The 24,487-nt window shown below is 38.0% G+C and overlaps 1 protein-coding gene across 1 annotated transcript in view; it reads left to right on the forward strand.

The window, feature by feature from the left end:
* LOC129954200 (death-associated protein kinase related) overlaps window positions 1-19,131 on the forward strand; it is a 173,251-nt gene extending 154,120 nt beyond the window's left edge. Inside the window, exon 10 of the mRNA XM_056067943.1 lies at window positions 17,593-19,131. Coding sequence (XP_055923918.1) covers window positions 17,593-18,695 — 1,103 coding nt within the window. The 3' untranslated portion in view covers window positions 18,696-19,131. The remainder of the gene's footprint in view (window positions 1-17,592) is intronic.
* The last annotated feature ends 5,356 nt before the right edge of the window (window positions 19,132-24,487 follow it).

Here is a 24,487-nt window from a genome sequence, read left to right on the forward strand (position 1 = left end):
ATCTAATTGGTTAGCTGCCAAAAAATTGCCTTCCAATTAAAGCAACTTTATTGGAAAGTTTACTGGAAAGTTAGTCAAGAAATATGTTTCTTCCTATGAAGTCAAGCCCACTTATGTCAAAATGACAGTTGATCATGTTTTTTCATTCAACTAAAAGCTGAACTTTATTACTCTATGAATTATTTATTTTCTACATAATTATATATAATGTTTTGTAAAAAAGGGTTCCTTCACAAATTAGAAGATAAATAAGTAAAAGTACATTACAATATCAAATAAGTCGTGATAAGCTTTTAGTTTGGCTGAAACAATAATGTCTTTGGTGGTTTTTTTATGATGAACAAGGTAGAAGTTAGTGAAGTAAAGTTGTGAGTTTGAAATTTATGAAACTTTAAGAATGCAGTTCACTGCAAATAAAGTCCGTTATATTGTCTGAAACTTAGTCAAGTAAAATCACTGTCAAGCCATGCCCACTTATGTCAAAATGGCAAATGATGATCTTGTCATTTAACTAAAACATGACCTTCATGCCTGAATCACAAACACGCTTCAGCTTCGTCTGCGTTACGATGGGCCTGCTTCGAGGTTGCTTTGAATGACATTTCTATTATGACATTTTTAAAAATGACACTTCTGCCATTAGCAGTTCTTATTTTTTCTCAAAACTTTGTTTTGGTTTGTCGTGCAATAAAAAATATGAATTTTGAAATCGAAAAAATTAATATTACATGTGAGCAGAAGATAAGAGATTGTCTCCTCCTCCTCCTCGTCCATGCAACTCCTACAAAAATCATTTGCAGGGGCTCCAAGTCGTATAGCATGCCTTCCTATCAAGCAGTGCCCAGTCAGGACACCAATAACGTAGCTGTACTCAGAGAGATTAATTGTTTTGGACGTCTAGCGCTAAGACTAGGCCAAATTAGTTTAGTCGCTAAACAGGTGGTGGTGTTATTCCACCTGAAGTTTGTTTTCTCTATGGTATCTTGCTTTAGCATGAGTTCACATGTAGCTAAGGGGATACCTAGCTAGCATTGTGAGCCAGCAGATTTAAAGTTGTTCCGCTTTTTGCAAGTTCGTCAGCTTTGCAATTTCCTGGAATGTCTCTATGGCTCGGCACCCAGAAATGTGTAACCATCTCCAAAAGAGATGATCGACAATTTAGGGCTGTTAGTGAGTTAGTGGAGACAGATTCTAGGGTCTTTAACGCAGCTATCCGAGAAGATGCGTATATCATTAGTTGATATAACGTTTTCTCTTAGCCATAATAGGACTTCTTCTATAGCCAGGATTTCAGCTTGGAATACGCTACAAAGATCGGGTAAACAAAAGGAGAGACTTAAGTTTAATCTATCTGAGTATACGCCTCCACCAACCCCATCCTCCGTTTTTGATCCGTCTGTATAAAAGTTTATAGGATAATCGTTCAAAAATGATGTATTCTTTCAAGAAGATCTTGGAGGTATAGTCACTTTCAAGCCTTAGTTATTAAACTGAGGATGGGGTATGGTGTAGTCAATATTACTGTTTATAGTTCTGAACGAGTTCAAAATAGTTCAAATAGTAAATTATCGATCCACAGAAAGGAGGCTTGAAGTCGTATGGCTGTATTAGCAGCCTTTTGCTTAATGAAAATGTCCAGCTGTATTAGATGGAACAGAACATCAATTGAGGCGGAGGGGGTAGAGTGAAGTGCTCCTCCCATACACAGGCAGGCTGTTCGTTGGACTTTGCTGAGTTTATAGCGATTTGTCGCTATATTTAGCGCCTTCCACCATATCGCTACTCCATAAGTAAGGATCGGCCTTATGACCGAGATATATAGCCAGTGTGTAATGCGTTGCTGTAGGTCCCATTTATTATCAATGGCCTTTTTACCTTAAGCAAACACTCTGCATCCCTCTCTTTTATTGCTAAGTTCTAAAGGAGAGGGGATAGGACACCACCTTGTGGCGTACCTCTGCTGACACCCCTTTGTGCAGTAAAATCGACCAGTTTTGAATTGATAATCCTGCTTATCAGAATCTGATTAATCAATTCGCTGATAGACTTATCTACCTTCAGAGATTTCAATACACGTGCAATTGCAGATTTTTCGACATTGTCAAATGCACCTCTATATCTAAGAAGGCAACTAAGGTGTGCTCTTTATGATGGAGGGAATATTCGATTGTATACGTACTATACTGTGTAGAGCCGTTTTAACTGATATCCCTTTGTTGTAGGCGTGTTGAGCCTTTGAAAGGAGGGACTTATCAATACTTGCCCTTAAGTGCATATCGATCAAACGTTCAAAAGTTTTGATAGGGAATGATGATAAGCTGATAGGTCTTAGGTCTTTAGAGTTAACGTGGTTGGACTTTCCAGCTTTTGGAATATAAACGACTTCAACTTGTCTCCAAGACATCGGGATATATGCCAATTTAAGGCATCCATTGAAGATGTTTTCTAGCATGGGTATTAGAAAACTTGCATTTTCTTGCAGTTCAGCTGGAATTATACCATCCGGACCTGCAGCTGTTAATAGCCCATTTGAGTTTTTCCCTAGTGACTAGACCTTGTGGGGGATATAATGTATTGTCACAACTATTTGGTACAATGTTAAAAATAATATTAGAGCTACCAGGAAAGTGAACGTGTAGAAGCAAGTTGAGCGATTCTTTGCTTGGTCCAAAGGCCAGAGGCGTTTTTCAAGCAGCTTGGCATGATTGCACTTTTGGAGAGGATTTTGCGCAGCCTGTATGCTTCAGAGCAATCTTCCACGTTGCTACAGAAGTTTCTCCAGGAAGATTTTTATATATCTTCACCTTCAGTGATTCTTTATATGAATCCCAGTCAGACATGTCACATTTCCTTAACATTACGTTCTTTTCCTTAAGATTGTTAGACGAAACATAAGGGCAAAGCTCATTTGTGATAGCATGCATTGAATTTCTCTGGCTGAGCTCGTAAACGTCAGTCGAAGCCGGAGCTGAAGCGTGTTCGTGATTCAACCTTCATTAATCTATGATTTCTTTACTTTCTACACACTTAAGTTTTATGTTTTTTCCTTGTCAAATTGGAAACGAAATAAGTATTAAGCCCTATTACAAAATACGGCTTATGAGTTTAAGTGACAGTTTAAAATATTTTCCAAAATGTTTTTATTACCAAATCCGACGAAACAAAGTTTAACGAATATCGGTAACAAATCGAATTCTTTGCACAACATACAGGGGGTTCTACAGGTGAATGAGTTCCATCATTTTTTTTTTGCAGGAACATTTTACATTACTTGTGCCAACACATAAGTAGAAGAAAATTATTATAACTGTTGGACTTCTTAGAGAAAAAAATTATTTTACATTGAATTTCAAAGCAAAATGTGAAAACAAATAATTTTTTAAAAAGTTAAATCATAGCTAGTATAAAAAAATGCATGAATACCTGAGTGGTCAACTATTTTAAAAATATGCGCGTTAAATGCAGATTTCAAAATGGTATTACTTATTATTATATCTAGAGTCAATAGCAAGTTATTGGTAAAAATCTGTTATACTAGAGTAAATTTAGCAAAAACAAAAGTTTTCAAAATTAGCACAGCAAACGTAAAAATAATACCAAGCGTTGAACATAGCAGATTTTTGATTTATTGTTTGTTTCTACGATGTTGTCCTAATGATAAATCCAAGCTTTCAACTTCTAGGGCCAGATGAATTATTGATAAAAATGTCAAAAAAGTGCAAAAAACGGATACATTTTCGAGCTTGTTTTGAATTTTGGGCTTTAACAAACCCATCAAATATTTTGTTGGTTGCTATTAGTTTATTTGTTACTCTTATGCAGGTTCTGCAACTCCGAATAAATGAACGTCTTAGTGAACGTTCAAGGTTTTGCTCAGAAATTTGTAATGCAGCTGCCTCCACACGATTTCTTAGCTCCTCTAAAGACCTGATCGGCTTGCTGTCCTTAATGCATCCCCAATAAAAAAAAATCTAGTGGATTTAGGTCTGGTGAACGGGGTGGCCATAAAATTCTACCCAGACTTCCTATCCATCGGCCTGGATATCTGCATTTAAATATGCCCGCACAGGCACAGCATAGTGTGCTGGACAACAATCATTTTGAAGCCAATGGGATTCCTTTAGTTCTTGAGGCACTTCTTCCATCAAGGTTGTGATATCATTTTAGAGGAACTCCAAATAACCTTGGCCGGTTAAAATCCCCGGCAACTCAAAGGGTCCAATTATTTTCCCATTGAGAATCCCAGTCCAATAGTTTATTTTGAATTTGTACTGGGGCCTGTCTTCCCTCATGGGTTTTGTAGTGCCTAGAAGTGGAGATTATGGAGATTAATGTAGCCATCTTTTAAATGTCGACTCATCGCTCCAAAGAATTTTGCCAAAAAACTGCGGATCTTCTTCAATTTTCATTCTCGTTTCAAAATCTTGCGGCTGGAAAGTTTGCACCCATGTTAGGTGAAAGGGATGATATTTATATTTACTTAGCACATTATGCGCAGTCGTCTTTCCGATCCCAGTGCGTCGTGCTATTGCTCGGATTGATACTGTAGGATCTCGGTCAAGTTCCGCAAGCACTAATTCTTCGGTATCTCCACGAGGGGGTCGTTCCACGCCAGCACCACCAACACCACTACCAGGCAGCCTTCCTTCCGAGAAATAGCTATGGACTCTAATAAACACTCGATAATCCGGTTGACTTGCGTTAGAGTACCTTTCCTTATACAGAGTCGCAGCTTCGTTTGCGTTGCCTTTGCACTCTCCATATATTAAATGCATGTTTGCATATTCTTGTGCAGAATACAGAATACGTGGCATCGAACAAGTTAAATCAAACGTCTTAACCCTAGAAAGATAACCTACGTCGATTGGACGTAAAAATCATGTGTATCACTTAAGGGCTATGAAATATGGTTATCTTTCTAGGGTTAATTATCAAAAAGCAGGTTCAGAAAAACAGCTATTTAGACCCTTAATTTTTCTGAAGAATGAACAATAAAAACGATATAAATAAGTGATTGTCGTAGTCTTAATCTTATGAATTAACATCAAATTACAAAAACTTTAATTCAAAATTTAAAAAACTTACGATTTTATGCGTTCTCACTTTCTCAGGATCTTACAATTTTGTTTAGGGAAAATAACAAATAAACTAATAGCAACCAACAAAATATTTGATGGGTTTGTTAAAGCCCAATAGAACAGGTAAAATTCAAAACAAGCTCGAAAATGTAACCGTTTTTGAGTTGTGGTTGGGATAGAACTTTTTTTATCAGTTTTCAGGACGGTCATAATGTCTACTATGCTTTATTTCAGGGTTATCCATTACTTACGGGACACCCTGTATAATCTGCCATGCGCCCCAATTTAGAAAAAAATCTAAAGTAAATCTTTACTTAAACGAAAACAAACAAAAAATAAAAGTTTATTATAAAGTTTTCTATGATATTTAAACACGATTTTCCAATATGCACATCTTTCTGAAGGCAAAACTGATGAAAACTCAAAAAGGTCCTAATTTAAACCTTAGAAACATGCAAACAATTTGTTTTTGTCATAGAATCATATTCGCATGCATTTTATTAGGATTCTAGACTTTCGATTCCTTGAAATTCATCTTTATGACCACAATGGAGGCGAAAATTTATAGTGCCTAGTCAAGAACGGAAAACAGAATCCGGAACATAAAGAGCATTTGCAATATCATGTCAGAAACTGTCATAGTCGATAAGCAAGGTCAGATATGATAAGGTACTTCTAGGAATTGACAATTTTGGTTATCCGGCGAATTTCATTGGATCGAATCGACTGGTTGGAAGCAAAATTCTTGGAATTCTGCAATCGACATGAACATACATATGTTTCCTTTTCCTGCTCTGTCAACCTTAATGAGAAATTTTTCAGAAATCTCACTACGCAAATTTTGGATTTCCAAATTTAATTGATTCCAGAAACCTAAATCGTAACTCGTCTGCTGAGCAATTGGATATCTAGGAAATCCCACGAGCTATGAGGCAACATGGCTCGTGTGTGGCCGGTTTAGGAAACAATACTTTTTTTAGGAATTTATCTTTTTGAAAGCTTTTGGTTTGCCATTTAAAAATAAATATTTTACTTGTAAGAAACTTTGTAAATCGTGCAAATTTATTACCAAAATAATGATTCATTCAATTTATTGAAAGAAACTTTTGGTGAGCACATTTTCTAGCGTCGAATAATCGTAGGTATTTGGCGTGGCCTCTAAGACCGTGCGATTTAACACCGCTTGCTGGACTAATTTTTGTTGGCAAAAGATTAAGTTAAGATATTTTTTAGAATAATAAGATAGATGTCTGCAACATATATTTCAAGATAACCCTTGTTAATTTTATTGCTGATAGTGTTTACTTTCTAACATTATTTCATACTGTATATTTTCAGACTCAAGCTTTTAATATTAATTACTACAGGAAATAGTTTTTATAAGAAGGATGCTGCCGTTAATGGCTTATTACACAACATGTATGTCACAAAACCAAAATATTTGAATTTTTGTTGATTTTTTTGAGAAAAAGTTTTAATGCTTTTTGAACTTGATTTTTGAAAAAAAAAGATTGGTTTTGTTTTGGAATAAAAAATATTTGATAAATAAAAAACAAAGGAACTGGAAGTATTAACGCTTCTCAAAAATAAAATACATTGCACACTTCACAGTTATTAAGTTTTGAAAAAAAAATAGTACACAAAATTTTGCACAAGATTTTTAGTTTTGTTTTACTTAATATCGGAAAATGATGAAACTTGAAATTACAATTAGCTTTATTTTTAGTATTTATGTAAACTGTCAAGGCGTTTTTATTTTCATCAGCATATTTTTGAAATATTTTCAATTGGCTTTTTTTTAAATATAAATATATTAAGCTTTTGTAGATAACAAATTCAAATTAAAAAATGCCAATGACTGACTAACACTTTATGTTTAGAATAAGTATTATTAGTTTCTTTACCAAATTCCACTACAGTAAAATACACATATTTACGAGTATCTGTAAGTATTTAAAAATATGCCAATTTTTTAAATTTATTTTGTCCAGTAAAATAAGGCAAACAATGGGGGTAACCTGATTAGAGAAAAATGATTGCAATCTTTTTAAGGTCAAATGATCAGTGATGAAATTTAAAGCCCCAATCTCTAGGAACTAAAAAAGGGTGCAGTTTTTTTAATTTAAATCATTAATGATTTCATTCTTTTTGAAGAATATTATTTATGCATCACTTTAAAAGCCTTCGAATAATCTTTATTTTGTAGCCAAAAAAAGTATATATCGTCACTTACTTACTTACTTAATGTGGCGCTACAGTCCGGGGCGAAGCTGGGCCTCAACTAACATGCGTCTCCAGCCAGTTCGGTCCCTAGCTAGCTGTCTCTAGTTTCGCACGCCAAGTTGGTTGAGGTCCTCTTCCACCTGGGTGCGCCACCTGAGTCGCGGTCTTCCTCTACTGCGCCCCTCGGGATTCGATTCAAAGACCTTCCGGAGCGTTAATATCCATTCCCACTACATGACCTAGCCATCTTAGCCGTTGGATTTTAACTGCTAACTAGGTCAGAGTCGCTGTACAGCCCGTACAGTTCGTCGTTATATCTTTTCTTCCATTCTCCATCTATGCATACGGGACCGAAAATCACCAGAAGAATTTTTCCTTCGAACCATCCTAAGACGCTCTCATCTTTCTTTGACAGGTTCGGGCTCCAGCGCCATAAAGGAGAACCGGGATGCTAAGTATCTTAAAGATGTTGATTTTAGGTGCTCGAGAGAGGACTTTACTTCTTAATTGCCTTCTAAGTCCAAAGAAGGAGCGATTTGCATGAGTTATTCTTCTTTTGATTTCAGCGCTGGTGTCGTTGTCTGTGTTAATAGCGGTGCCTAGGTAGACAAAGTCCTTAACTACCTCAAAGTTAAAGCTGTCCATGGTGACGTTTTGTCCAAGACGTTGTTGTTCAGTGTCCTTTTTTGATGACAGCATATACTTGGTCTTGCCCTCATTGACCACTAAACCCATCTTTTTCGCTTCCGTCAAAAGGCTCGCTCAAAAAGGCTCCTCTGACAACACGCTTTGATCTTCCAATTATGTCAATGTCATCTGCGTATCCGAGTAATTGGATGGACCTTTAGAAGATTGAGCCTCTAGTGTTGACGGTTGAGTTTTGCACAATTCTTTCCAGAACGATGTTGAAGAAGTCGCATGACAGTGCATTGCCTTGTCTAAAACCTTTTTTGACATCAAATGCATCGGTACGATCTTTTCCGACCTTGATAGAGCAGCGCAGCGTGCATTCTCCATCGTCATTGTGCACAAACGGATAAGTTTGAGAGGGATGACAAAACTAGACATTGCTCGGTAGAGCTCTTCCCTATAGATTCTGTCATACGCGGCTTTAAAATCGATAAAGAGATGGTGGGTATCGATTTGAAGCTCCTGGGTTTTTTCCAAGATCTGCCGTAGTGTGAATATTTGGTCGATAGTGGACTTTCCTGGTCTGAAGCCACAATGATAAGGACCAATCAGGTTGTTGACGAATGGCTTCAGACGTTCACATAATACGGCAGAGAGGATCTTATACGCAATGTTAAGGAGACTGATGCCTCTATAGTTGGCGCAGTTTAGAGGGTCTCCTTTCTTATGTATCGGGCACACTATGCTGAGATTCCACTCATCGGGCATGCTTTCTTCCGACCATATTTTGCAGATGAGTTTGTGCATGCTCCCTACCAAGTCATCGCCTTCTGCTTTGAATAGGTCTTCAGCGATGTCGTCAGCGCCAGCAGCCTTGTTTGCCTTAAGTTAAGATATAGCTATCTTCACTTAGTCAAGGTCGGGTAGGCGGAATTGTTGATCTGCGTCGCGTAGGTTGGTTCTATCTCCCTTACAGCGAAATTCAGTTCGTCATCGCCGTTATATTATTTAATATATCGTCACTGATTTCTTAAAAAAAAATTTCCATAAAAGAAAGCACAAACACAAAATCTGAGAAGAATAATCAAACCTATACAGTGTGGTTCACGGTAATAGGTCTTAAAATAAAAGAGTTTTTCTTGATGTACCGTCTTTACCGTCTGTTCGCCTACGACCCATTTGTCTAAAAATCGGTAGTGAATTGCTGTTTTCCAAAGTCCACTACGCTCGGTGCGCAAACAAGCTCAAGCTTTACATATCAATCATTCTTCCGTTCGGCACATCGTCAAGCGTTAGTTGAACTTCCATCCTTATAAGTTGACAATTGTTCAACAGTTGAAATCTACTGATTCAGAATTCGCACTAGAGGTACTTTCGTTATTTGAATAAGGATATACTGTTATTTTTTAACGATGAGGCGCTTTTCACATCGACGGTTTTGTAAACAAGCTCTTCTTCGTTTCCAGCTGCTGGTAAAAGCATATTAACTCCTCCTGGAGCATAAGGTGGCAACCAGTTCCTTCCATCTCTCTCTATTCCTAGCACGATACCTCAGCTGGGACCACGTCTCCAAGTTTTGGAACCGAGCTTCCTTCGTGACACATGTTTCTCTTGGCCTTCCAGGCCGCCTTCTACCTTGATGATTCCACTGAAAGCACTGGCTTGCTATTTTGTCGGCTGGCTTCCTCAATGTATGTCCAATCCAGCACCACTTTCTCTGCGCGATGTCATCATCCACTTTTGTTCGCCCACTCCTGAGCAACAGTTCATCGTTAGATATGGTTTGTGGATGCCGGATGTTTAGGATGCAACGTAGACAGAGGTTGACAAAAGTTTGCAACCTTCTCGAGATGTCAGCAGACCAATTCCACGTTTCTCAGTCATATAGCAGCACGGATTTTACTTTGGACTCAAACAGCTTTAACTTGGTACGGAGCGCTATTTTCCACACTTTAGAAACCATTCCAAATGCACTACGGGCTCTATTTATTCTATTGGTGACATCCAGGTCCGTTCCACCATCGAGTGCCAAATAGCTTTCCAGATAGTTGAACTGGGTGACCTCTTCTACTGCCACTTGTCTCACAATAATCTATTGTTACTGGCATTAATCCTTAACCCAGCCACCTCCCCATTTTGTTGAAGATAGTGGCACATTTGACTGAGGTCTCAATTTCTGTTTGCCACTTAATGTTTCCTTCAGGCGCCAGTCTCTGGTGTTCACCCACCGTAGCAGTCATAACATCATCAATAGCAAGCAAGAATAGACTCAATGACAATACATCACCCTGTCTTACTCCCTTTCGCACTTCAAATGCGTCGGAAAGCTGCCCATTGTTCAAAATGAAACACCTTGCGTTGTTGTAAGACTCTTTTATCATAGCAACAATTTTATCAGGAATGCCTCTAGCAATAAGCGAACTCCATATAATATCACGACTAACGCGATCGAAAGGCTCTTCTAAGTCGACAAACTTGAGCAAAAGCGGCGATTGGTGCTCCGACGATTGTTCAAGAATAATTCGAAAGGTCGGCACATGATCGAACACTGCGAAATTCCGCTTGATGCCGCTTGAGCGTAGACTCAATCTTAGATTTAATCCTCTCGAGATAGATGGTTGCCATTAACTTTGGAAATATGGGCAGAGTATTGATTCCACGCCAGTTCTTAAGATTACCTTTTTTTTTGCTTGACGATTACTCCGTCCTTCCATTTCCTGAGAAAGGTTTCGTTTTCCCAAACAGACTTAAAAAGTGGCAACAAAATACCGGCAGTCAAGTCGGGGTCGGCTTTGAGGAATTCGGCAGGTATGCCATCCAGCCCACCTGCTTTGTTGTTCTTTGAAAGATGTGTCGCGGTTCTTATTTCCGTGCATGTCGGGGGTCAATACTTATGCTTCTGGTAGATCTACGTATATCCGGAAGTTGACGATTTGAATTAGCGTATCCATTTCTGTTCTGGTCACCGTTCAGCAATGTACAGAAGTATTCCTTCCATCTCTGCAATTAACCTTCCATTCACACTAAAATACTACCGATCGTGTCACGTTGGACTACAATATCTTTAGTGATTTTGTACAGCAACCTCGCGTTACCTCTTCTTTCAGCTTCCTCATCGCTTTCTGCCAATTTGTCTAATCTGGCCCTATTATCTCGTCTCACACACCTCTGCACTACCTTTTGAGCTGCTCTATACTCACTTCGCAAAACCGTTTTCCGATGAGCATCAGTTTCATTATGTATATTTATTTTGAGTGCTTTGCGGTCTTGGGATATTCACAAATCCTTATCTCTAGATTGCCGTTTAAGATCTAGCTTCAATAAAAACCTCTGTTTACGATGCCCTACAACGTCTCAAAGGGAACATTTGACGCCATTTAACGCCTTGTCGTTAAGAGTGTTTGTAAAATCACGAAAAGTATTCGGGTCACTAAAAGTGATTGTACTAAATTTTTCTCTGGTTGCTGTGTCTGTACGTCTCCGGATAGCAGCTGTTCGCAGTTGAATTGTCACTATTAGCAGATGATGGTCGCTTCCTACATCTGCACGTCTCTCGTTCCTCACATCGCAAAGTGATTTCCTCCATCGTTTTTGTATTATAAAATGGTCGATTTGGATTTCTGTTCAACCATCAGGGGATACCCAGGTAACTTTGTGGCAGGTCTTATGTTTGAGAAGGATACCACCTACTACCAGCTGACGGGCATTACAAAAGTCGACAAGCATATCACCACTGTCATTTCGTTGACCTATGCCGTGTCTACCTATAACTCGCTCAAGACCTGTGTTATCCGAGCCAACTTTGGCATTGAGGTCCCCCATGATGATAGTTATGTCACTCTTTGGAACACTCATTATCGTAGCCGAAACTTGTTCACAGGAAATTAAGCTTTTTTGAGCATTATTATTCAGCATTATTCCAACACCATTCAGGTTTTATGCTGCAGAAAACCCTCAAACCCAACACGAAGCACCTTTGTACAGCCCTAAAGTGACTGTTTGGTGTGTAGTTTCGAAAGAATTAATCATTGCTCCTTACTTTTTTGAGGAACAAGAAACCACAGTGACTGTCAATAGTACCCGTTGCATTGACAGAGTTGCGTAGACGAAGGCGAATTAACTCAATTGGTTCAAACCCGTCAAATGTCTGGTTTCAACAAGATGGAGCACCCCCTCACACAGCGATCGCCACAATGAACGTCGCACGCGAAATGTCTCCCGGCTGACTCATGTCATGTTTTGAAGATATGCATCGGTCTTCTAGATGACCTGACTTGGCGGTCAAAACCACGTACAATAGACGAACTTTAGGATGAAATAAAAATGGAAATAGCATTAATAGACGAAAACTTGCTTCAAAGCGTTCACTAAAATCGGTTATAACTACTTTCTTCTTGCTACGAATTAAATGGAAGTCATATGCTCAATGTTCCTTTCAAAACTTAAAATGGCATCATGAGTTATATCTATTTGTTTTTGTCCCTATTAACGTGAACCACCCTGTACTTATAAGCTTACAAAAATATCTTTCATTGGATTTCAAACAAATTCTCGTAAAGTAAAGGGCTTTCCAATGGGGGCTTGACAACTTTCAATTCCACCCTGTACTTAAAAGCTTGCAAAAATATCTTTCATTGAATTTCAAACAAATGCTCGCAAAGTAAAGGGCTTTCCAATACGGGCTTGACAACTTTCAATTTAATTTTTGAACGCACCTTTGCACTAATCATCGAACTGTCAATCGATAAACTCAATGGCTGCTTTCAATCTCGTGTTGAATAGGGTATCTTGGATATGTGGATTTTTAGATACCTTGTTGAACGAGTTGGATAGCTGTACTGAGACAGCTGTCAAAAAATAAAAACAACTTTCAGCTGTTCACAAAAAGCAGAGAAACATTTAAGCTTCGATGTCGAAATTGTTGTTAGATAAAACATTTAATGGATAATTCAACTGACCTAGAAAATTGCTCGTCAACAAAACGAGAACGAAACAAGTCTATTTTGAAGTTTAAAAAATAGATCATAATAATTTCTAAAATTCGGAGGTAAATAGCTTCTTCATCATCTATTATGTACAGATCATCCTCAAATACAACTTCAACTAACATTTTGTATATTTCTGTATACCAACAAATAAAAAAGCTTGAATCAGTTTTCAAGTTTCTTGACATTCAATCAGGTGTTGAATCAGCTGTTCTGTCAGATACCTATGAATGTACATACATACCCCAGATTCAGAAATGATCAGCTGTTATTTTACATGTTAAACACTAACAAAAAGGTATCCGGATATCCTATCTGTCTGGGATTGAACGCAGCCAATGAATACAACTTTCCACCGCTACTTTAAAAGCGTCAACTCCAATTGTCAGTCGTGGTTCTAGCCTTGTATCAATAGCTCAATGGGTTCGTTAATAAGCAAAATATGCGTTATTAGTCTATTGAAAATCCACATTCGCACATTTAATAGCGACTGTTTCGGTCGAAATGTGTTGTCATTGACAATTGGGTCCAACGAATTGACCAAAACTGCAAACGTGTCCACATTTTCGAAGTTAAATTCTATTCCCAAAATTTCTCAAGTCCGAAATCGAAAATACTCTTTCTACTATTCCTAACTTTAATTTTAAATATTTTTTCCAAACACATTAAAAGCTAAACGTCACCTTTTCTTACATGACAAATTTCTCAAGATATATAAATGTCAGAATGCTGTCAATCACGGTTTTAAAGTTTTGTCTTTAGACTAGACAAAATATTTTTGGTATCTTTCAATATCAGGATATTTCCACTGTGTTTAATTCAAGTTATGTTGGTTAAACTTTCTAACACGTTTAAATTAAATATTTATTTCAAGATCGGATTCAGTTTAGAGTTGCTTTCAATGTGGATACATTATAGAAAATTTTAGTTTTCACTTTTTTGTTTGTTCATTTAATTATAAACAATAAAATAGCAAACAAAATAATTAGTTGCTTATTTTGGTAAGTGAATACGATATGTTACAAAATATAAGACGTAAAACAAAGAAAAATATTTAAGTAGAGATGACATTTCTTTCGAAATGAAGAATGCTAGAGAATAGAAAACAGAGTTTCACAAACTAGTTTAATAAATTGAATTCTACTTTTTATTTCAAAGATAAAACCAAATAGTGACCTTTACAACTCACGCGGTCTATCCTTTTGCATCAAATTTTAAGGACGATAAAACGTTTAGAATGAATTACTTACTTACTGAAGGTGGCGCTACAGTCCTGTGTGAACTATGGCCTCACCCAACAAATTTCTCGATCTAGGTCCCTAGAGTACACTTTCCACTTGTGCGCGCCACCCGATCCGCGCTCTTCCTCTACTGCGCTGTCCTGTGGGTGTGGATTCGAAGATTTTCCGGACCGGGCATTAGTTTCCATGCGCTTTACGTGACCCAGCAATCTTAGTCGTTTAACTTTTACCCTTCTGGCTAAGTCTACGTCGCTGTACAGCCCATATAGCTCGTCGTTCCATCTTCTCCTTCACTCTCCTTCGATGCATACGGGACCGTAGATCGCACGAAGAACTTTTCTATCGAACCAACCCAAGGTTGCTTTCATCCGCTTTTGCCATATTACATGCTTCTGCACCGTATAGCAGGACGGAAATGATAAGGGTCTTATATAGCGACACTATGGTCCCTCGAAAAACGACTTTACCACTCAATTCCTTTCTTAGCCCAAAGAAACAGCAGTTAGCAAGATCTATTTTGCGTTTGATCTCAGCGCTGGTGTTGTTTTCTGCGTTTACAGCGGAGCCTATATAGACGAAGTCCTTGACTACCTCAAAGTTGCGTCTGTCGTCGGTGTCGTATGTCCTTTCTTGACGACAGCATGTACTTTATTTTTCCCTCATTAACCGTTAAACTCATTTTTTCTACCTCTGCCTCAACACTCTCATAAGCCTCATTGACATCACGCTGAGTTCTTCCGATTATGTTAATGTCATCAGTATATTCTAGTAATTGGACAGACTTTGGAAAAATAGTGCCTCAACACTATGACGTGTGAGCTCTGCACTATTCTTTCATGTACGATCTTAAGAAAATCACATGAAAGCGCATCACCTTGTTAAAAACCTTTTTTGACATCAAAAGGTTCTGTTAATTTGTTTCCAACCTCTATGGAGAGCATTAAAAGACTAGACATGGCTCTATACAGCTCGTCCCTGTAGATGCTGTCATATGCGGCTTTAAAATCGATAAAGAGATGGTGGGTATCGATTTGAAGCTCCTGGGTTTTTTCCAAGATCTGCCGTAGTGTGAATATTTGGTCGATAGTGGACTTTCCTGGTCTGAAGCCACACGGATAAGGACCAATCAGGTTGTTGACGAACGGCTTCACACGTTCACATAATACGACAGAGAGGATCTTATACGCAATGTTAAGGAGACTGACTGAGCGGAATTCGGTTCGTCATCGCCGTTATATAATTTGGAGAAGTGCTCTTTCCATATTCTCAGCATCGACTGCGGTTCAACTACGATGTTCCCCTGATCGTCTTTACAGGCTTCGGTTCGTGGCCGGTACCCTTGGGAGGTTTTTTTTACCTTTTGCTAAAATTTACGAACCTCATTCCTGTTGTAACATCCCTCTTCTTTCGCTGCGTGCGCTTGCCGGCATTCTTCGTCAAACAAGGCTTTTCGCTGTGGTGGCCGTGTGAAACCTAGCACTTCAGAGGCGGCATCTCTGATGGCTGCAAGGCAATGTTGCCACTGGTTTTCAATGCTTAATGCAGGCAGCAAAGGACTCCTTAAGAGGTTATTAGAGTCTCGATCGGAAAAGGACATGGCACTCTCTTGCGATTGTAGCCGTCTAACGTCGAATCTTCTCACAGTACTTCCTCGTTTTGGCTTAGATCGGGATATCCGTAGACATACCTTGGCTACAACGAGGTAGTGGTCCGAGTCAATGTTGGCCTCTCGGAATGTTCGGATATCCTGGATACTGGAGAAGTGTCGTGCGTCGATCGCAATGTGGTCAATCTGGTTGACGGTTGATTGCTCAGGAGATTTCCATGTCCCCTTGTGGATATTAAGATGCGTGAACTGCGTACTAGCTACCAGATCGTCTCGCCCAGCAGCGAAATCGACCACCCTGAATCCGTTGTCGGAGGTAGTGTCGTGCAGGCTGTATCTCCCGGTTTTCTTCCTAGCTTGGCATTTAAATCTCCTAATATAATTTTAATGTCATAGCCAGGGCACTGCTCATATGTCTTGTCCAAGAGCTCGAAGAATATGTCTTTGGTGTCTTCATCTTTCTCCTCTGTTGGGGCATGCGCGCATATTAGGCTTATGTTGGCGAATTTAGCCTTGATGCGGATTGTCGTGATGCGCTCGCTCACACTGTTGAAACTCAAGACTTTTTGCCTGAGCCTAGTTCCAACAACAAATCTACACCCAAATAGACGCTGTCTTTGTTCTCGGTAGCAGTCGCCGTAGTAGATACCGCTCCATCTTATCGCACTTCTTGGATGGCTGTAATATCTGCCTTGCAGCAGTTTACGGCTTCCGCTAATTGTACGGCTGCACGTGGTCTGTTAAGGGACCTAACATTCCACGTACATATCCGAAGTTCGTTGTCCTTATTTCGTTTGCGTGGGTTCTCAACAGTGAATCCGTCCGTATCCGATGCTTGTTGGTGCTTCGAAACTAAAGGTATTTTGTTCGTGGCCAGGAAGTCACCCCGACGGCACAACCCCCAACCTTGATGGCAAGATCCTCAGTATAACTCCAAGGAAGGAGAGCCCGATAAACCGCTTCTTACAGGCACATTTTTCCAAGAATTGACAATTAATTAAAAGTGAGTTAAATTACTGCGTATAGGGTTTTATTGGTGCTTGGATTACTGAACTAACTTTATGTTTCCAAGAAATCCATTCTATTGATATCAATACTTTAAATTCCCCACGTTTAACCTTAATTTAGTTGACAAAAGCATAATTGTTATAAACATTTATAGCGCTTTATAATTATGTATGAGTTTAAAAAGTAATATGATAAATTTCCCTTTTTCTAAATTTGAATCATATTCGAATCTTTCGCTATCCTCATTCTTCCTTTTTTCTATATAACAACTTTCTGTTCCATAATAAAAATAACAATAATATACGGCTACAAAAGCACCCACTCTCTTCAGCTAACTTTGATTTATTTAACTCATATATACCCTTGCACACTTTCTGTCTGACTTCCAACATTTTACGAATTCTTCTTCCTTATGACAGGTACAATTTGCATATCTACCAAATGGCTAAACTTTGGTCATAAAAATAATTTTGTATTGCCTCTTCAATTATAAAAGGACTCATAAATTTATGACCATTAAATAGGCTTATGACACCCTTGTAGACATGTTGCACATAGAAGGAAGCCATTATTCTAATTTCAAGTGGAAAATAAGTGTCAAATTGATTATTAAAAGGACCTTTTGATGGTCTTAAAACTTATTAATTAAATAATCTTTTTATTGCATATTTACATTGTTACAGAGCCACACTAAATTTATGTGGTTAGCAAGAATATTGTTAACATTAAAGAGATTACATTTCTTTGTCTGGTTAGGTGCATAACTTTTAAGCCAACTGTCAGATTCCATAGAAATAATCAAAATGTCCTTTTCATTTCAGTATGCTCGCCATCGCCATGCGAATCTATTAGTACACTCGCTGACGATGACAACACTAAAACTGTGGACAACGAACATGAAGAGGTTACCAACAGCGCCACCGATTTAACACCTGTCTGCGAGCGTCAAGACATCTTCAATAAAACACCACCAGAAACGCCCACACCAACGGGCGATCTTCCAGCTACCAGCCCAACGTTCAACGGCTTCCGCGGTTACCTGCACTCATTCGACCGAAGGAATTCCGACACAAACTTCCTTCTGGGGCGTCGTTCGAGTGGAGAAAGAATTAATCTGGCCGATGAAATCCGAAAACTTTCTGACCACTTGCTTATGTTGGCCGAAATCAATACAAAGCTCGGAAATGAAAGTGACAAAGAGACAACCATCGGAGAGTCAACAACGCAAGCTATGGAAGATGCAAGTAGTGTAAATGCCACAAACAGCAGTAGCTCAACCAATAGTAGTAGTTCTTCGTCTGTGATACAGGATTCCTCCCATCATCGCCGAGTGACCAACTTCACAAGCAGTACTAAATTTACCTCAAGCTCATCAAGTGAAACTACAAACTCAACAAAAGTAAGTTCACTTTCCGTCCGCCTTCAGAAGTCCATCGAAGAGACTCCTAAGATCCTCCTGACAAATGGAAGCATCGGCAGCAGACCTCCCCCTGGCACTGGAACATCATCGAAGATTCAGCAAAATGGCCTCAAGGCTCAGTCGATTCAGAACGCGATCAGTAGTTTAGCCACATCATCATCCAGCTCGGCCGAAGCAAGCATGCGACGTGCCAAATTTCGAGTTAATCAAATGAGTCGTGACGTGCCAATTGGATCACCTGACAAACATCAAACTGTCAACTTGGAAGAAGCCGCGAACACAACCAAAGATTGTCTGCTGCACTTGCTGGAGAAATACAACGAGACCAAGATGCGCAATCCACTGGGAAGGCATCAGAGCATCAGTATAGATAGGAATTTCACTGACAACTTGGAATACCGATCAATGAGTTCCATAAATGCCTTCTTCCAGAAGCAGAAGAATAGCGGGAGAAACGTCAAACAGCTACAAGCCCAATTGGAGGGAAAGACAAGTAATAATTGAAAAAGAACAAAATTGTCAAACTGAGAGTTCTTGGTGAATAAAAGAGGAATCTTTTGTTTTAGTGTTTAAGGTTTTAGTTTTTGTTTTTATTTTTTTCGTAAACCAAAACCACCAAAATGAGGAACAATTTTTTGACATAAGATCAAGATCCTCCTTAAACTACTGTCAAAAATTATATATTAAACCTACCTACATACTACCTACTAATCCCTATGGTTGTAATAATTAAAAATATATTATTATTTATTAAAAGAAACCAAAAATTCTGTTAATTGATTTGTAAAATTTAAATAAAATATAAAAATATATGTAAACCAACCTAAAAATGAATATTTTGTAAGATGAGTGTTTGCAAGTTATGTTATAATATATGTAATTTATTTATTTTTAGTGAAAATGAAGAATTAATAAATATGTTTAGATATTTTGTTGTTTACTTACTGTTTGTTTTTTAGAAGTTTTCTGTTCTTCTGATTCTGAAACAACTTGCACTGAAAACACATCGAAAGAAAAAAACATATTTTTTTATCCGTAAAACAATAAAATATTGTTAATTAAGAGAAAAACACAAGAAAAAAAAACTAATCAAAACAAAAGTAACACAAACCGAATGCAACAAAAAATTTTCGAACCGTTGTGTCATCGTTGACGCTTGACGATAATGGAGCACGACCGACGACGCCGACGCGAACGTACTGAATGAAACGAAACATACGAACAAAAGCAATAGACGAAAACCTGCTGACTTGCTGTTTCATGCAAAAAAAATGTAATTCCTTTTTTTTCCTTCTTTTTTTCTTCTTCGCACTTTAAAGCTTATTTTATTCTTTGTCTCTACCGAGATAAAGGGTTTTTAAATTGGCGCGGGTAGATTTTGGCGGCCGCGGTGGCCATTTTGTTTTGGTGACATCTGTCAAATCGACGACTCTTCAACGTTAGTTGGCCAAATTTCAAGGGACGTATGTTCAAGGGACGAAAGATTGGCCCAGAACATCGCCACGGTCCCTGAAAAATACAGCAAAACTCAAAGCTGTATATTCCTCGCCGTGCATAAGAACCATAAGAACCCGGCCTTTCGCAGACTTCAACTTGGCGAATTTTGCGTCATGACTTGGTCCTACACCCGTACCAGATCCAACTGACCAAGGAACTCAAAGTTCTTGACCATAAACAACGCCGTTTTTTTCGCTGACTAGGCTTCAAATCGTTTGGAAGGGGACCCTAATTTTGCCGAAAAATCATCTTTAGTGACGAGGAGCCTTTTTGGGATGAATGGCAAAATTTACGTATACGAGACGATACTAACCCACGAGAGGTTCAAGAGGTGATAATGCATCCTCAAAAAGTGACCGTTTTGTGTGGATTTTGGGCTGCCAGCGTAATTGGTCCGTACTTTTTTGAAAACGACGTTAGTGAGGCGGTCATTGTCAACAGCGAACGCTATATAACGATGATAACTAATTTCTTATGGCCCAAATTAAGCCATATGTAGATACCATATGGTTCCAGCACGACGGCGACACCACGTGCCACACAGCAAACGCCACGACATCTACCCGCCCTTATTAAAAACCCTGTATTTAAAAAAAATTTTTTGAAGTCACTCTTTTAGAAGCTAAATAAAAGCTTTTTTAGAGAGATTTCTATGTATGCGTGTGTATACGTACATTCGTAAGTCCGTATATTCGGGAACCTTTCATCGTTCGCCATATTTCAAGGCCCGTCAGTTATATCGACTTCAAATAAATTTAGCTGATAATAAATTCAAAAATATCCAGAAAGAATTTTCAAAAAAATTGAGTAGGTATTTGTTTAAACTATAACAATTCTTAAAAAAAAAACTTAAAAATTTCAGAAGAGAGGGGTTGAAAGAAGGTTTCGTGAAAATTGGTTTTGAATTCCTGATTATTGTAATTACTGGGAAAGACAGAGAGTGGTATGGCACTCCACATTCACGTAGTACGGCTAAAGAACGAATCTCTGTACTTGACAGTACGACCGAAGTTGGGCTTGAGGTTATATCGGTGAGCATTCCTGGAAGCGCGAGTATTCCGGTTGAACTATTTAAGGGGAGGAATACAGCTGGCTATTCCTCTACCGTTATAATAACGGTAAAAAATGGTGAAACAAGAAACTTTATGACGATGTTCAAGCGTAAATGATCCTATGGTGGTATTATCACCAATTAATCTAAGTGCTCTACTTTCAATACTGTCCAAGAGACTTAAGTAAGTTGCAGGAGCACCAGCCCAGAGTTGGCAGTTATACTCAAGCTTGTCTTGTAGATAATAGCCGGATCAGAGATTTTTGGCGATAGTTCCACAAAAGGTGCTTGGTCAAGATGTTTAGTCTCCTCGATGCAAGTGCCATATATGGATAATGGCAAGGGGGGTATATCTCGCTTTAACGATACAAGATAGCATTTGTGTTTTCCAAGCATTAAATTCCACACGGTTATTTATTCCCCAAATGTACAATGCTGATTAGGTCGGATTTAATGAGCTTATCATATTTTATCGTTCCAGTTCCTCATCCGAAGAAGATTGATGGGGTTCTGAAAACGAATATGAAAAGCTAGGAGTACTAGCGTCAGCGAAACAATGTATTGGATTAAGAGTTGCAGACAGTAGATCATTTATAAAAATGAGAAAGAGTGTTGGAGATAGAACAGAACCCTGGGGTACATCAACATTTATTTTGTAGTTTTTTAAACTTGAACCCATTCAATACTACTTGTATTGAACAATCCGAAAGATAATTGCTAATCCCATGAAGGAGGGATTCATAAAAATTGAAAGCACGCATTTTCGATAAGAGAGCTTGATGCCCAACCCTATCAAATGCTTTTGAAATATTAAGTGCAATAATAATTGGAAAGATGGAAAGATTTTCTCCACTGTTCGGTGAGATGAACCACAAGATCACCTGAGGACCTATTGCTGCGGAAGCCATACTGTCGGTCATTAAGAAGCTCGATCTTCGAGATACTTCTTGAGCTGATAATTGATCAGCGTTTCGATGACCTTGGAAAGAAGGGTTGTAACTGCAATTGTCGATATTTAGAGGGGGAGGAGGATTCGCCTTTTTTAGGGATGAGCTGGACAAATGCTCTTTTCCATCTACTCGGAACGAGACCTTAGTAGTAGGACAGATGAAAAAGCTAATGAAGTGGTTTTGCCAGAGTTGAAGAACACCTCTTCAGAACAATAGCGAGGTTACCATCCGGGCCAGCGGATTTATGTGTATTGAGATCTTTTAGATCTACTTTTATTGATTTGAATATCTCGAGACTTAAAATCTTGGGAACAAGAACAGATATTGAAATCAAATTTGTTTTCTAGTATCTTAATTTATTTTAGAAAAATGTAATAGACAACAACAAACAATTGATAAGATTTAGTTTTCGATTCAAGTAAAGTTATTAATATTTTATTAAACTTTAATATAAACCGCAAGACTGGCACCAATGGGAATCAATGAGTTTGGGTCGCATGTCAACCCTTTTCTAATTTCATATCTAATATGAAATCCTAAGGAATTAAAAAATATCAGGAGGCTGAAATAAGTAAAACAATACTTTTGTAAATATGGAGCTTTATCGCCAGTACTTGGACCTTTTAATCTACAGTTACTTCCAAAATTGAGCGTACACTCATATGAAAATAAGTAATTTGTTACTTTTAATTTTTGTATTTATATTATATTGGGCTGACGGAAACAAGTTGTTTGGAAAAAAGTCCAATACGCAATTCAAGAAAGATAATTTGCGTGCGTCATGTCAAAAGGGATCTATGGTTGCAAGTGCATCAGCCCATAGGAAACCGAATTTACCAGCAACATTTTACTTTCAACAAGAACCTTAACATAGATCGATTGTTTGGAAGGAATGGTGGATTTATAATGACCTCACATCAGTCATCGTAAGTCAATTTAAAAGTCAAAGTCAACTTTATAAATGAATAAATGAACATAAGACAATGTTTATTCTATTCACGTATCTCAAATCCGGAATCCATTAAAAAGAACAATAAGTTTAACGTTATAAAATATATTTATTTCAATAAAAACAAAAGTTTTCATCGTTTTTATCCTTTCTATGCTTACAAATATTTCAAAAAGTTTGATTACATGTTCCTGTTCTTAAAGAAAAAACTTTGTCGTGGTAATACGAGGGTCGATTGAAAAGTTTCCGGCCTGACCAAGAAAAACAACGTTTTTAAGAATTTTTTTTTTATTTCTCAACATAATCTCCTCCCCAGCTGATACATTTCTCATAGTGGTGTTCTAGTCTAGTAATGCCATCTCTATAGACTGATTCATCAAACTCCTCAAAATACCCATTTACAGCTTCGATTACTTCTTCATTGTCCGCAAATCTCTTACCTCCAAGCCATTTGTTGAGGTTAGGAAACAGATAATAGTCACTCGGGGCTAGGTCTGGAGAGTAGGGAGGGTGCGGCATCAATTCAAACTTCAGATCGTTGATTTTAGCCATCGCAAGGATTGACTTGTTTTTATTGGCTGTTAGCAAACGCTAACCATCTTGCGCAGAGCTTTTGCATATGCAAAATATTTTGCACCCGTTCATTTGACATCTTACAGGTCTTAGCTATCTCATGCACTTTTAATCTGCGGTCTTCCAGCACTATTTGATGGATTTTTTCGATCATATCTGGAGTTGTGACCTCAACAGGGCGTCCTGAGCGAGGCTCATCAGAGGTGCTCACACGACCCTTTTTAAACTCGGAAACCCACTGCTTAATGATTGAATATGATGAGCAGGATGTCCCCAGTGTTGAGTCCATCTCTTCTTTGATTTCCTTCGGCTTTAACCCCTTCAAATAGAAGTATTTGATGGCAGCACGATTTTCCAACTTTTCCGTTTTTAAGAACAACACAGAGGCTCCTTGTTCAGTGTGCTCTCAAAACTAAACTAACATGGCGATCGGGCTGAAACTATAGCTACAAAGCTATCTAAAGATGGTACTATAGAACGCCATCTCAAGGTAGGCCTAGTGGCGCCATCTCTTGGTCAGGCCGGAAACTTTTCAATCCACTCTCGTAGATAAGCCAATTGACCATCTAAAGCTTCATCTTCTGATCTTAGAACGGCCTCTTCTTTCCTTTCTGAGCAAGTACTCTTCCATTGACTTAGTACTGAAAATGGTGGATTTGAAATCAGACGACGATCTTGTAATGGTTTTATCTTCTACGATTTTGACTGCTTTGAGCTCATGTTGCTTGAAACTCTTTTCAATACTAATGGGTTAAGACTTTTAAATCTTCAAGAAGGTATAACAGCAATAATAGTTACTTTATATTTTAAAATATAAATAAAAACTGAAATTAGGGAAATTTTCGAGGTTTGGTTTCAAAATCGAACAGGAATACAGTTCAAACTTTTTTAAAAATCACTTTTTTTTAATAAACCCGTAATACTTAACATTTCTCTAGGAAATATTACAAAAATTACATCTAAATATAAGATATTATTAAAAATGTGCCGCAAAAATATCTACTAAATTTGAATCTATGGCAGGATTCAAAAATAAAATGTTCCAAAAATAGGCTTTAAAATATTTTATTGAATTAAATTATTATATTTAACTCAATCTTCTATTCACGAAAATATCTCAACCTTTGCTAATATAAAATAGGAGTACAACTATTCTTATTATAATTATTTGGACCTAGAATTCGGTCATTTGGCCGAACTACAATTAAATTACACATTTACTAAATATGGAATTTAATCATACACGAAATCTATAACACACAAATCTTTTATGTTA

This window comes from Eupeodes corollae, chromosome 1 (genome assembly GCF_945859685.1).
Source record: "Eupeodes corollae chromosome 1, idEupCoro1.1, whole genome shotgun sequence".
Classification (NCBI taxonomy): domain Eukaryota; kingdom Metazoa; phylum Arthropoda; class Insecta; order Diptera; family Syrphidae; genus Eupeodes; species Eupeodes corollae.